Source organism: Tenebrio molitor, chromosome 9, assembly GCF_963966145.1.
Source record: "Tenebrio molitor chromosome 9, icTenMoli1.1, whole genome shotgun sequence".
NCBI classification, from domain to species: Eukaryota; Metazoa; Arthropoda; class Insecta; order Coleoptera; family Tenebrionidae; genus Tenebrio; species Tenebrio molitor.
Window position 1 is genome coordinate 15,383,631 of NC_091054.1, and position 13,044 is coordinate 15,396,674.

The 13,044-nt window shown below is 35.8% G+C and overlaps 2 protein-coding genes across 10 annotated transcripts in view; one reads left to right on the forward strand and one right to left on the reverse strand.

The window, feature by feature from the left end:
* The window catches only part of LOC138138784 (histamine H2 receptor-like), a 117,036-nt gene that overhangs the window by 81,904 nt on the left and 22,088 nt on the right, over positions 1–13,044 (forward strand). The window lies entirely within an intron of this gene.
* Positions 1–13,044, reverse strand: part of LOC138138787 (uncharacterized) — a 96,677-nt gene that overhangs the window by 30,564 nt on the left and 53,069 nt on the right. For 4 of the 8 annotated variants that reach the window (XM_069058855.1, XM_069058856.1, XM_069058853.1 and 1 more), the window contains 6 exons: positions 6,462–6,529; positions 6,312–6,412; positions 5,293–5,478; positions 5,038–5,152; positions 4,923–4,983; positions 3,054–3,186 (listed from right to left, as the gene is read on the reverse strand). In XM_069058855.1, the coding sequence (XP_068914956.1) occupies positions 3,054–3,186; positions 4,923–4,983; positions 5,038–5,152; positions 5,293–5,478; positions 6,312–6,412; positions 6,462–6,529 (664 nt within the window). Of the gene's footprint in view, positions 1–3,053; positions 3,187–4,922; positions 4,984–5,037; positions 5,153–5,292; positions 5,489–6,311; positions 6,413–6,461; positions 6,530–6,724; positions 6,872–13,044 lie in introns of those variants that run through there. The other 4 variants (XM_069058854.1, XM_069058860.1, XM_069058859.1 and 1 more) reach the window with 4 other exon arrangements.

The window sequence follows — 13,044 nt, forward strand, 5'->3', positions numbered from 1 at the left end:
AGAAAGAAATGAAAACTATTTGTGGCTGAATTTGTATTTTATTTGAAAACTTGTATTTTATTTGAAAACTAACGTTGCTCACGGATATTAAGGAATATGACAACGGCAATATCAAGATGAAAGTTGAAAGTTGCTCAAAAAAAAATTGTGAAACTCTCTGTTGGAGCCTTCTCCTGATGCTTTGTGAAAGAGAAATAAGTTGTGACAGGCAATTTACACAAAAAGTCAGTTTAGAAATTCAACAATTAAGAAATTAGAATAAATCAGGCGCAAATAATCGTACATTGAGCCGTAAAGAAATTAAAGTAAGAATTAAGTTAGATTCCCAACTCCTAAAGTTGGGGATTGCAACGTAAAAAACATAAAGATATCGTGCGATCCGTTGAATTTGTTATTAAAGTTGGCGCTGGAACTGTTAAGGCATGTCTAATTTTGAACTATCGCGACAAACGTCACATTTAATGACAATTGTAAAACAGAAAATGGCGAATTAAGGATTAGAAGGAATTAAGAGAAAAATTACAATAGTAATGTTTATTTTATTAAACAATGTTACAATAACTATATGCTGAAAATGTTCACCATTTTAATCGAATGCAGGTTTTCACGGCCGTTGTCAATAGGGTTATTGTTTTCCGGGTTGTGCCGCGGTCGTCTGGATTGCTGGGTAGCTACCCAGCAATCCAGACGACCGCGGCACAACCCGGAAAACAATAACCCTGTTCACCATTTTGTTCTAAGCACAAACGGGCCCTTCGTTTAACTCCATTTTGTAACATGATTTATACAGCGTGTAACAGAAATAAGTACATTAATTTTAACTGGTAATAAAATTTCGCTACCCGCCACTGGAGACCAGAAGTGACTATAAATGTGACGACCGTTTTTAAGCATCTTTACGAAATCAAAATACTGCCCATTATTAGAACCTGTGCTTAGAAGGTTTACACAAACGCCTCGTTAATTTATGGGGGGGAAAATGCTAAACAAAATTGCCGATTTGGAAAAAATGGTACATAGAAAAATTGTTCATCATGACGAGTTCCGTTACTGGTTAAAATTAATTTACTTATTACACCCTGTATTAATTTATACACAAATAAGTGTATCGATTCAAAAAGACCTACGGCTTCAGTTCCAGCGCCAACTTTAATAATAATAACAAATTCGATGGATCGCTCGATATAATGTGACACGACTACGCTCGTCGCTTGCGATCGACGAAAGATAAATAAGCGAGGAGATCTCACTACACCCCGACATACTCCGTACAGATTTATCTTTGCCACGCATCATAGCGTGATCAAACAAAGTGCAGAACACAATTTGAATTTTTCTCCTTCTAATTAACTTTGTTTGAAGAAAATCGATCTATTAGTTTTTGAGTTAAGTGGATTCAAACACAGATCCAGACAGACAAGAATAAAAATTGTTAAAATATCCATTGTCTCGCGTAAGTAACCTAAAAAGTTCTACAATTTGTTTAAATATCAACAGACAAACTTTGCAATTTTATTTATACAGATGTATCTATAAAGTCTCTAATAAATCCTACAATAGTTATTTGTGTATCAAGGCCAAAAAGTGCATCTTTTTCGTCAGAGTCTGAGCTTTCTGGCCGAGGCGCAGCCGAGACTTGAAAACAGGCAAGGATAAAAGGCACTTTTTGGCAGAGACTGTACGAACTACAAAGCAAAAATTACAAATTTATTTTCTATCTACCATTTTCAAATCGATAAATTTATCAATACACATTTTTTTATAATACATTTTATCAGCTTACCAACAAAACGAGAAATTTACTAAATACAATTACATACTTATTAACATAATTTATGGTGACAGGACAATTATCGGTTTTGTCGGTTTCGTTGCTAACTTACTAAACAGACCAACAGATGGCGCCACGGTCAGCGTCCGAAAAAGAGTTACTTTTCGCCCGCTTGTGAGTAGGTACGTAAAATTACCGTTTTCATTAGAGGTTCCCAAAAAATTATGGGATTTCCATCTCATTCAATATACGGGATGAGTTAGGAAACTGCGGAATAAACTTGAACAGATTAAAAAAAATAAAAAATCAGATTTTTTTGTTTTTCCTTCCGTTGAGTGAAGATACATATTTGATTAGAATGAATTTTTACAATATTATTTCAATGAATTCTGGACAATTATCTTGCAATTAGAGAAAAAACAAGTTGGGGAAACCATTTTGTTAGAATGTTGTTTGTTTAGTTCTTTGTCAACATGACGCGGTCGCTTCTAAAAATGTTTCAATCGCAAATCCCCCATGCTTTAACCACGGGACATGTGTATTTCAAATTAAGTCTTTCCCCAGAGGACGTCAAACATGACAGATTCAGCTTTAATTCACGGTTTGAAATCACGTTTTTCCGCATGGGCTAAATTTAGGCGATGAGTTTTATCTAACTGTGGAACAAATTTTCCGCTTCATTTAGAAGGACATTGTTTGTCAATACGTCCTCGATTCCAAATTTACATTCATTTTACTTTTACCCGAATAAAATTATCACATGTACGTAACACCTACACTTCGTCCACTTAAACGTATCGTAATAAAATCACGTGATTTCCTCCTGTTTGCTGGACAACACTAAACAGAGATGAAACGACAAAAGACAAACAAAAGGAGACGGTCATTTCAGTGAAACGTTCGGCGCCAGTGTCGTGCAGTTAATCTCACTTCGTTATCTCTGTAGTTAATTCAATTGTCCTCAATTAAGAAGCGACACAATTAATAGTTTCAGAATGTTGAATGTTACACCGCTGAGGTCTACTCTTTAGGTAGGCGATCGCTACGAGAGGCGGAGCGTCTCAATCAACTGATCACGTGATTATTGTGTTGCTGAAGTGAACGGCATATAGGAGGCAACTCATAAAACGATTTGAACCGTGACAGTATTTTTGGAATATCTTTTGGGACGTACAGTATGTCACGTTCATTTGTTTTAACTTTTAATGTTTCTGACGAAACAAAAATTCTCCGGACATGACAACGAACTTAAATGAAAATGGAAAACATGTATTTTTGTTACCTGTACTCCTCATCCCTGTCCATCAGGAGTTCGGTGACGGAAAACTCCACCACCACCTCCCCCAGCTGCTTGTGCAACAGGTTCGACAATATCTCGGTGAGCTGGACCCACACCGTCTTGCCCAGTGTCGCCTCTGAAAACAACCCCCGTTAACACCTTTGCAATCTCGGGCCCAGTAAAATTTTATTACGGCCCTGGTCGTTGTTTGAAGAGTCCTTTAATATTCAACGGGTCGATCAATGGCTTATACACTTACGGGATTATTTTGTGATGCTTTTAAACAAATTATTTTCCCCGGCGGAATAGAGGGACCCCGGCACTTTATCGGAGGCATCGCAGCAAGCAATAAAACGGACAGGGGCGGCTCCGCCCTTTCGACTACGCCGCACTTTTAATCTTTCCGAGGGTACCATGGCACTTCCGTGACATTTCGTAAAATTCAGATTGGACTTTGACGGTGCAATACAATTGCAGTTTGTTGTTTTGTCGTGTAATAATGCGACAAAGTTGCAGTGGCGGTCAGTTTATTGGTGATGCAACGAGTGGTTCTTTCGCATCAGTTGTCACTTGATAGTAGCCACAGTAAGCATAAATAATTGTGAATTAATCCGATTCTGATTTGTGAGGGTTTGTGGATTAAATTTTCGGCTGGACCGAGTGCTCATCTGAAGTTCACGATTTTTAAAGAAATCACATTTCACTCTAAAGTTTATACATAATTAAAAACGTGAATGCTTCAATTGTTTTGCAAAGAAAAAATTAACATTTTGCAATTACATTTGGTTGACTTGAATTTTCCTAAATCCTCATCGCCTCAATTAGCTTCCAAATTTGCTGAATTATTAAAACTTGAATTAGTATTTACCTATCTCGAGCATTTCCCTACAGGACGTTACAGACAGTTATTTAATTCAATTCAAGTCGAAGGCGCAGAAAGTGAGAAATGAAAATAGGTAAATAGAATACATTTAGAAACAAAATTTCTTATAATTTCAGTTGATTAACATAAATTAAAGTACTTTGCTTCTAATTACATATTTTATACAGCACGTTTTTAAAACTGACTGAGAAGAAGCTAACAATCAGTTTATTATTTTTTAGAAATTAGAAATATTTTTAAATACAAGGTGATCAAAAAGAAAACAAATTATCGGTCATGTCGTAGCGGAATTCTATGCAAATAAGCCCAGAAGCATGGGCGTAGAGAATTTGTGGTCTTCTTTATAATAAGTCATACCTCATGAATTTTAGACGTTGGAATTATAATTGTGCATTTTATTATTATTATCTCATAATTGAGAAAATTTATAAAAGAAACAAAAGCAACATTTTACATTCGTGAGAACGGGTAATTTACCAGGTTTATTGCCAAACGTGACGCCACTGGTGAAGTAATCCCGGGCTGAAATATGACATTTGGTGGGGGTGTGCATAATCTGTTCTACAGATTAACAACCAGCTGATTGTTACTGTGACCGGTTTTCCCACGCCACTGGAATATTTTGTCCGCGCAGAGTTCCCCCATCAAATGTCATATCTCATCCCGGTCTTACTCTACGCAGATTTTTCGCTGAAATGTCAAAGAAACGTCAACGATGTGCTGTTCTTAACCTAGAAAACAACTCTGATGTTCTCACATAACGAGTGCGTAAGTTTAACAAGCCACTGATCGATTTTTTAAATCAAATATAGTAAAAAATAAAGCAACGTGGCAAGTGCACGTCTTGTGGTAGGAGATAGGATACTTTATCAGCGAAAACTGCCTCCCAAAAATTATTTGTTTAGGACTAATTGAATTGAAACGAGCAAAGAGCGGCGAAAACTCGTCTTCAACCCACTTAATTCGTTTTTTAATATGTACAAACTCACCTATATCTGAATTGGTAATTTCATTTTCTACTTCGTTGTCGCCGTCCACATGATAGCTAACCTGAAACCGAACCAGTTCCCACCCCCAGCTCCTGAATTATTAACACCGCCTCACCCTAACCACGACGTCCGTCGGTTCATATTTGATGTCGTAATTCTGCGGGACGAAAGAATCCTGCTTGAGCAGCAGTCCGACTTTGCCGTTGGCCTTGACGTTGCTGAAGCCGATCCTGGAAGAAACCGGCGTCCGATTAACGAATCCCATTAAAAATAAATCTCTCCGGAGTGATCCAGCTCCTGGACCAATCAGGACGAGATCGTCAGCAACAAATAGGAATTTATGGCCTCGCTTCGCACATCTATAACTCACACTATGCGGCCTACATGAGATACGGGCAGCCATCGTCGGAGTGTTGTGTTGTTGGCTTCGTACTCTCCTTCGATTCGCAGGTTGCCGAGATTCAGGCTGAGGTCCAGGCAGGACATCGGCAGGTCGCAGGACATGTCGCCGATGCGAAAGTCCGGGATCCAGCGGAACTTCAGGTTGCGCAGCTCGCTGAAATCAACTGTTTTACATTATCGGGCTTTAATAACTCGATTACTGAACAGGAAAAAACGGAAAACTGCGATAGGGGAAAGAAAAAACATTGAGGAAGTTACAATTTCTTGTTGGGCACTTTTGACGAGAAGATTCTTGAGTGGTTGCGGAATAATTGACACGTATTTAGAACTATCCCGCCTCTGCACCTGTGTCGCAAACTAAGGTGATGTCGCAGTCTGGAAGACGATTCAATCGCGAGAACGAGCTGTAAACGGTGTTTCCCGAACTGTTGCAGGAACCGGACTTGGTCATATACAAGGGATGACGCGAAATACACAATTAGTTAAAGACAGAAAGTTGCAATTTCCTATGTCACTTGTTATATTTGACGAGATGATTCTTGAGTGGATATTGTAACGGTTGAAAAATTATTGACACGCGTCTAGAACTGTTGCATCTGCTCCTGTGTCGCGAACGGAGATGTTCTAGCAGTTTCGAATACGAATGACTCATCACTCGAGAGAGCTGTCGAAGGTGTTCTCCACTATATTGGAACAACAGGACTCAATCAGATAAAAGAAGATGGCGAGGGATATAGAGTTAGGTGACAGAAAGTTATGATTTCTTATGTTACTTGTCATTTTTGATGATAAGCTCTTTGAGTATTGTAACGGTTTAGAAATAATTGACACGCATTTACACCTCTCCCGTCTTTGCACCTGTGTCGCGAAAGGAGATGATGTCGCAAGTGTTTCCCCGAGAGTAAAGATTAGAGTTATCGGGTGCAAGACCGGTCAGTCATTTTGGTGGCGCTGCTATCTCCGCTGTCACATTCGACCAATACCTACATTTTGGTGTCATCCACGGACATGAGAACATCGTCCAGGTGGTGGACGTGTCGATTGGTGTTCTGTTTCCTCTGCAGCCTGACCGCCTCGTTCCTGAAAGCCTGCCAGATCCTTATCACATCGGCAAAATCCGGGATCACTATCACTTACACGCTTTAGATTCTCGTCGAAGTTCGGGGCCACCTCGATTAGCAGCTGTTTCATTTCGCTGGGCAATTCTGCGGAAAACATGGTCACTGGGATTAGTAAAACTCACATGTTCTCAGGTTTTTTTTTACAATTATGTCTATTTCTACTCCAGATTAGATAACGTAACGTAAGGCCGCTCGAGTGCATGAATAGATAAAAACGATTGTTTGAGTGCGCCGTGATGGTCGCAGGATGTGCATGAATATCTCCACGTGCATTTTTACCTTTCGTTTGCAAATATTGAATCTGAATTGCGAATAGTACGAAACACGACAGTTTTAAATTCATTTTGTATTGGAAGCAAATCGCAAACTGTTCCCGTTTCATAAAGGTTATCGGAACGTGATGTTGTTCACAGTCGAGAAATATTTTTCAATGGTTCTATCTTCGATTTGTTGTGTCATTGGTGAATTGGAGTCGGTAATCTTTGAAAATAACGTAATCGAAATAAAATTGTTTACTCGGTGGTCTTATCAGTTGCCTGCCAGAGTTATGCAATAGCGTGCAGTGGCTCGAGTGGTGCTGATCATTTTTGCACAATGAGTGCACACATCACCTCATTCTCACCTGTACCTTGAAGAGCAGACTATTATCACACAAATAAACCGACAAGATTAACAACAAAATAAATGACAACGGTATTGTTTTGTTATTAAAATCAGTGCAAAATAAATATCACAGAAAATACTTCTGCTTCTGCATCAAAATGTTGAATAATAAAGTTTGTTCAGCGAGAGATTGGTTGACGTAAAAACCACTAAATCCTACGTAGAGGAAGTGCCGTGCGATCGAAAATTAAACAAAAATCGAGATGGCCATGATTAATACACTTCAGTTGGCAGTACCTAAAAATTTAATTCAAATGTCATCAGATGTCATTAATTACAATAGTAACTGTCATTCTGGACTTTCAAGGCACTTACCAACAACTTGCCTTGATTATTTTGTTTTTCCATACCTGAAAAACATGTTCAAAAACAGGCCTGGCACAATTCCCGAATTAATGCAAGTAATTACTGATAACTGCAATTTAATTGATGTCCCAACTTTGCGAAGTTCATTTGAAAACATGAAGCGAAGAGAGTAGCATTATGTTTGGAAGCTGAAGGCAGACATTTCGAACATTTCCTCTAGTTCGTAAATACGACTGGAGCTCCTCATGATTCTTTTACAACCGACAGGTCACACATAATGCACCCCTTTATGAAAATCAAGATTTCAACGTTCTCAAAATCACTGACCTAACTTTTAAGACTGACATGTGATAATTGAAATGTTAACGAATTGCCAACTGAAATTTTTGGTCACAGCCAACTCGAATTTTTTTTTTCGATCTCACGGTAGTACCTAGCACACGTAAAGTTAGAAATATATTCTTCAAGCAGTAACATTTTTGCCTTGAAATTATGTTCTAGTTAATGTATTCTAGTGCATTTTGTAGTGTTGGGTTAATTTAATACAATTTAAAATCTCCCAATCTCTGGACAAAGTACATATATTTTTGTGCTAAGTCCAGAAATTGAAAACCGAGACGAAGTCGAGGTCGGCAACTGGGCGAAACACAAAAAAACTTCTACCCTGAATGATCTATACTATTTTATCTTCAAGCGGATCACAAAAAAAAACGGACACGAACTCGTTTATTTTCTTTTGCTGCAGTTACAGTAAAATGACAATTTGCAAACTTACAATTTTCAAATTTTAAGGCACCAGTAATTCCTAAATCTCTTGTTGCAATATTATTAGGACTTGAAGGTTTAATAATATTGGTAAAGTTTACTAAAGTCTAAAGCTTACTTTTTAATTTTGACATCTGTCATCCCTGCACATGGGCGACTCGTGTTGCATCACAGTGGCATTAGAGATTTTTTTTTAATAGCAAAATTTGGAAATGTTCAAAAACTTACAAAAAGAAAGAGGAAAATGTTTTAGCAATTTTTCTTCAGTGCAAAAATAAAAATCACAACTTGATAGATTCATCAAACCTTTTCTTTCTTTCCTTCTTTCGTTAATTTCTTTCACACAGATCTTGCTTCTCCTTTACTTCAAGTCAAAAAAATTATCTAAGCAATTATTTGGACTGAAAATTCCTTGGATCGCGGTAGTTTTATTACTCTTATCAATGCACAGAGTAAATATTTTTTACTGACTTTTCAGTAAGTGAACATTCAAATCAACCAGATAACATTCATAACATAATATTTAGTTCAGTTTACTTGTGTAAATATCTGTAAAAAGGAAAATAAAAAGGACTCTCGTTTTGTTTTCCTGTATATTCGTTGAAATGGAATGCTCTGTATCCTTGTCTTTAATAAAAACTTCTTTGGTAACTTTAAATGATTAGTAACATATTTTCTTCACTTTTTTGTGGATTTTGAAGAAAACTAATTAATGAACTACCCTTTTAATCAAAGATGTTAGAAATTATTACACCATCTAAATGATGTTTTTTTAGAAGTATTCGTCTTCCATTTACGATCTAACTGATTCAGTGTAGTAACCCGGAAGTCTCACAGGAATAAAAACAAGAAATTAAATAAATTGGATCCATTAAATAAATTGAAAAACAGAACACTTTTCAGTTAATTTTCTTTAGTGAAAATCCGAAAAGCGTGAATGAATGTGTAATCTGTAGTTATCCATCATGTATGTTTAGTCGACCAAGCAATAACGAGCGTTCAAAAAATGTGTTGTTTTACAAACGCAGGTTGTCTTTTTGTTGGTATGCATTGATATTTCAGGTACATAATCTCACTGTGATCATCATTTTCGCATTAAGAAAACGAAAAAACTCTCTGTTCTGAAAAGAGCTGTTTAGCTGCTTGTTTGCTGAATGAATGAAGTTTGGCATCTATGGTTTGACAGCCATCACATGTTTTTTTGAACGCTCGCTAGCAACCAATTCTAAATACGAGTTGGTACAGTGTTTCAATTCTTAATTGTCACGTGGGTAATGGAAGTTCTTTTTTAAACGTTTCTTCAAAAAATCATTTTGTATTGAAATCTTTTATTTGTTTTCTTGCACTTAACTTTTCTTTTCCTTTCTCCAAAAAAACACGTCTCTGATCTACAGCTGTATTATTTTTTTAAATCCATTTTTAATTATTGTACTTATTGTATTTTTTATGCCAATATTACATTAACCAATTATCTGTTACTTGGCTGATCAGTAATCACCTAAACAAAAATTATCTAGTATTATCCAGTAATAACAATTTATATTTAAATTTCGATTGCAGGCTGAAGTTTATCACGCAAAATTTAAATGTAGAATTAAATTCATAAATAAAAAAATAATCATAGTTCCATTTTAAAATGTAAAACACGGCAATTTAATAGTTTAAATATCGATTTTTCCATTTTTTCTAAATCACGCAAACAACATTTTCTTGATAATATCATAGCAATTTAAAGAATGTCATAACTTGAACAACAGTTAACCAACTTCATTATTTTCTCAGATAGAACCGCTTTAAACATATAGAAAATATTTCAATGTCTATTCCAAGCAAAAAATATTTCCGCATTTTCCTTTTTATAAATACCATTTTTATTTTTATGTGACCTTTAATTCCTCAGGCTTTGTCCTACTTTTTAATTTCTTTAGTAAAGTAGATTTTAAGCTGAAACTATTTTTGTCTAAGTCTCCATTCTCCCGTCGCGATAATTTTTTTCCGTCAACAAACAGATCCGCACTCGTTTCTCTTTGTCGGTAAGTCAATACACAGTTGAGGGACTCGACAATAATAGGATAACAAACTTACCGAACACCAAAATACTAAACTCGATTAAAGGACATCTAACAACAACCTTCGACCAATTTTAGTCTCATATTTACTATTTGAAGCGCTATTGATTCAAATCAATTATTAAAAACATCATCCGACTCCAGCAAATACGCTTTTTCCACTTTTGGCGTTGCCATATCGCACAATTAACCAGTTCTGTTTGCTTTTTCTGTTCAATTTTAACATCACGCTAGCGTTATCCAGTTGATAAAAATGCAAATGTCATTCTCATGTACATGAAGAATGTTCTGCTCAAATTACAGTTTGTTGCTACCGGAATAAATCATGAAAATTCTGGCGGAGATTAAATTTTTAACACGGGATTGATTTCCAGTTTTCCTCGACAGTTCGACTTCCAATGTTTACTAACATTGACATTTGCTCGACCTACTATTATTCTACCCCTGACATTTTTCAGTGGGACTTTTTAAAAATTTACGGAAATTACTGACCGCTGCTAGCTGCTGGCACAACACGTCTTGTGTTTTCTTTATGAATTTTCAACGCCCCAAGCATATTTGTCTTGAATGTTAATTGGTAATCGATAGGAGACATTTGTCGACGAATCTATTAACAACCGCAATGTGAGCAGTGTCATGGTGTCAGGTTCAAACATGGCGACAAATAAATCATTAATAGATACTCCTGGAAATTAAGGCACAATTCAGAAAGTTCACCTTAATTCACATTATTATCGTCTGTTCATGTGAATTTCTTATTGTTGATACAAATCCGTTGATCATTCTTTTAATAAATACATTGTTAATTACTTTGTACCCGAAAATTTTTGAAAAACAGGTACAAAAATTCTCATTTCAATATCTTCATATTCTCGATAAAAAAAAAAAGATCATACAACTAATCAGACGATTATCTGGCAGAATTTTATGTAAATCAAATAATCGCCAAGAATTTATGGCCGCCCAGATCAACCGATCTGACTGCATTAGATTTGTTTCATTTGGATGTCTAGGAAGTACCATTTTAAAAATTCCAGTAGATATTTCAAAAAAGTTGCAAACACGGATTACTCGAGAGTACAACCAGATAACGCCACACGTCGTAGAAAATGTTGTCACACTTTCAAGAATTCTTTTAACTCTTTAATTAATATTTTATTTTAGATTTGTACATTTGAAATCAACGTCCATTTTGTTTCCAAAATGTTTCCAACTCCAAAATCAAATACGCAAATTGATTTGAAATGGGACACGTATGCAACCAGCCTTACGAATCTGCTGCTAATTGGTGGAGGTTTCTCTAAATAGAGCTACACTGTGAGCAAGTAAAAACCATTTTACAAGATGGAGACATTTGGAAAGCGTTCTCTAAATTCTTGGCAGCAAGGTTCCGTATAACAATTCCAGTCTCTATTTTCAAAAATTCCATTTCGGGATTACTGCTGTGGTTTAAATAGAAATAGAAATAAAAATGTCATAAAAGCGAAAACACTCTGCTAACACTAAGTATGCGTTATAAATTTTAAAAGAAGAAAGTTCTTAGGCACATTGTACTACCTCATAATAATTATTAACAACCAAGCTTTGACGAATAGTTTACAAACCTACTGAAGGTTTCAGCTGAAAATCTCTAATATTTCCGCGGAAAACAAAGTGGATTTGCTTTTGAAATGCTTTTAATCCTCCCTATCAAGCCGCTCTGAACTTTTCTTAGGTCGTCTGGAATTTTTTAATCAATATTCGTATTAAAAAGTGTTGAGCAGTTCTAGACACTTTTACAGTTTTATTAAATTAAAAATTCTTTGATGTTGTTCACTTGGAACTTGTAATTTGTTTTTTTAAACCATCAAAAATTGAGCCTCAAATAACTGAACGTACTTTTAGGAAAATTGAAATGTCACAGTTTCCACTGGTGCTACTACTGAACGAAGCAAAATTAAGTTCGCACATACTGTATAAACTTATGTCTATATTAAATAATCTAAGAGATCCCATGCGTAATAAGTTTGTGAGTCGCTCAACTGAATATTTTTCACTCTAATTGTGAGAGATATTACGAAATGTTTTTCTTGGTAAAAAAGCTTCTGGGATCCTTAAAGCGACCCCACTTGTCTTGCAATGAAAAACATTTTTTCCTTGATCATTGAATTTAAGTGGTCTTTGCTCACTGGAAATAGTGAGCAAAAATAGCAATTAAATCATTAGTGAGGAAAAAATATTTTCTCACTAGTGAGCAAAGTGAATGTTTTGCGAGTTCGTTGATAAAGGGCGGCAAATATGTTGTACTGAAAGTTATTTAAATTTTTTTTTTAATTGCATTCTGAATATTAATAAATAAAGCTTGTCTCATTTTTGACTTATTTAAATTTTTAACCTGTTTTTTAGATTTCAATTGACGAAAAAACGTGGTAAACTTCTGGAAAAATTCATGCTAAATGCATTATGTGTTGGTATCACTGATTAAACTAAAATCAGTAAAGCAATCACAAACACGCAACGCCTAACAACATAACCTCTTCTAACAACATAACCTCTTTTGTCATAGATAAAAAAGGTTTTCTTTATCTATGTCTTTTGTTTGGAATTTTGTTGATTCACGTATTGATGTGAAAAACTGTTTTCGTGAGTTCCCCGTTGGGCTAATTTTGTAGAAGTGATTTTAACAGTTATGAAAAATAGTGATGCAGATAGATAATGATAGGTAAAGTCTGTCTCAATTCTAAATTTCCACCAACACTGCATTCTACGTTGGAAATACAACCGGCAACACTGTTTCGTGAAAAATGCGTCAGATTG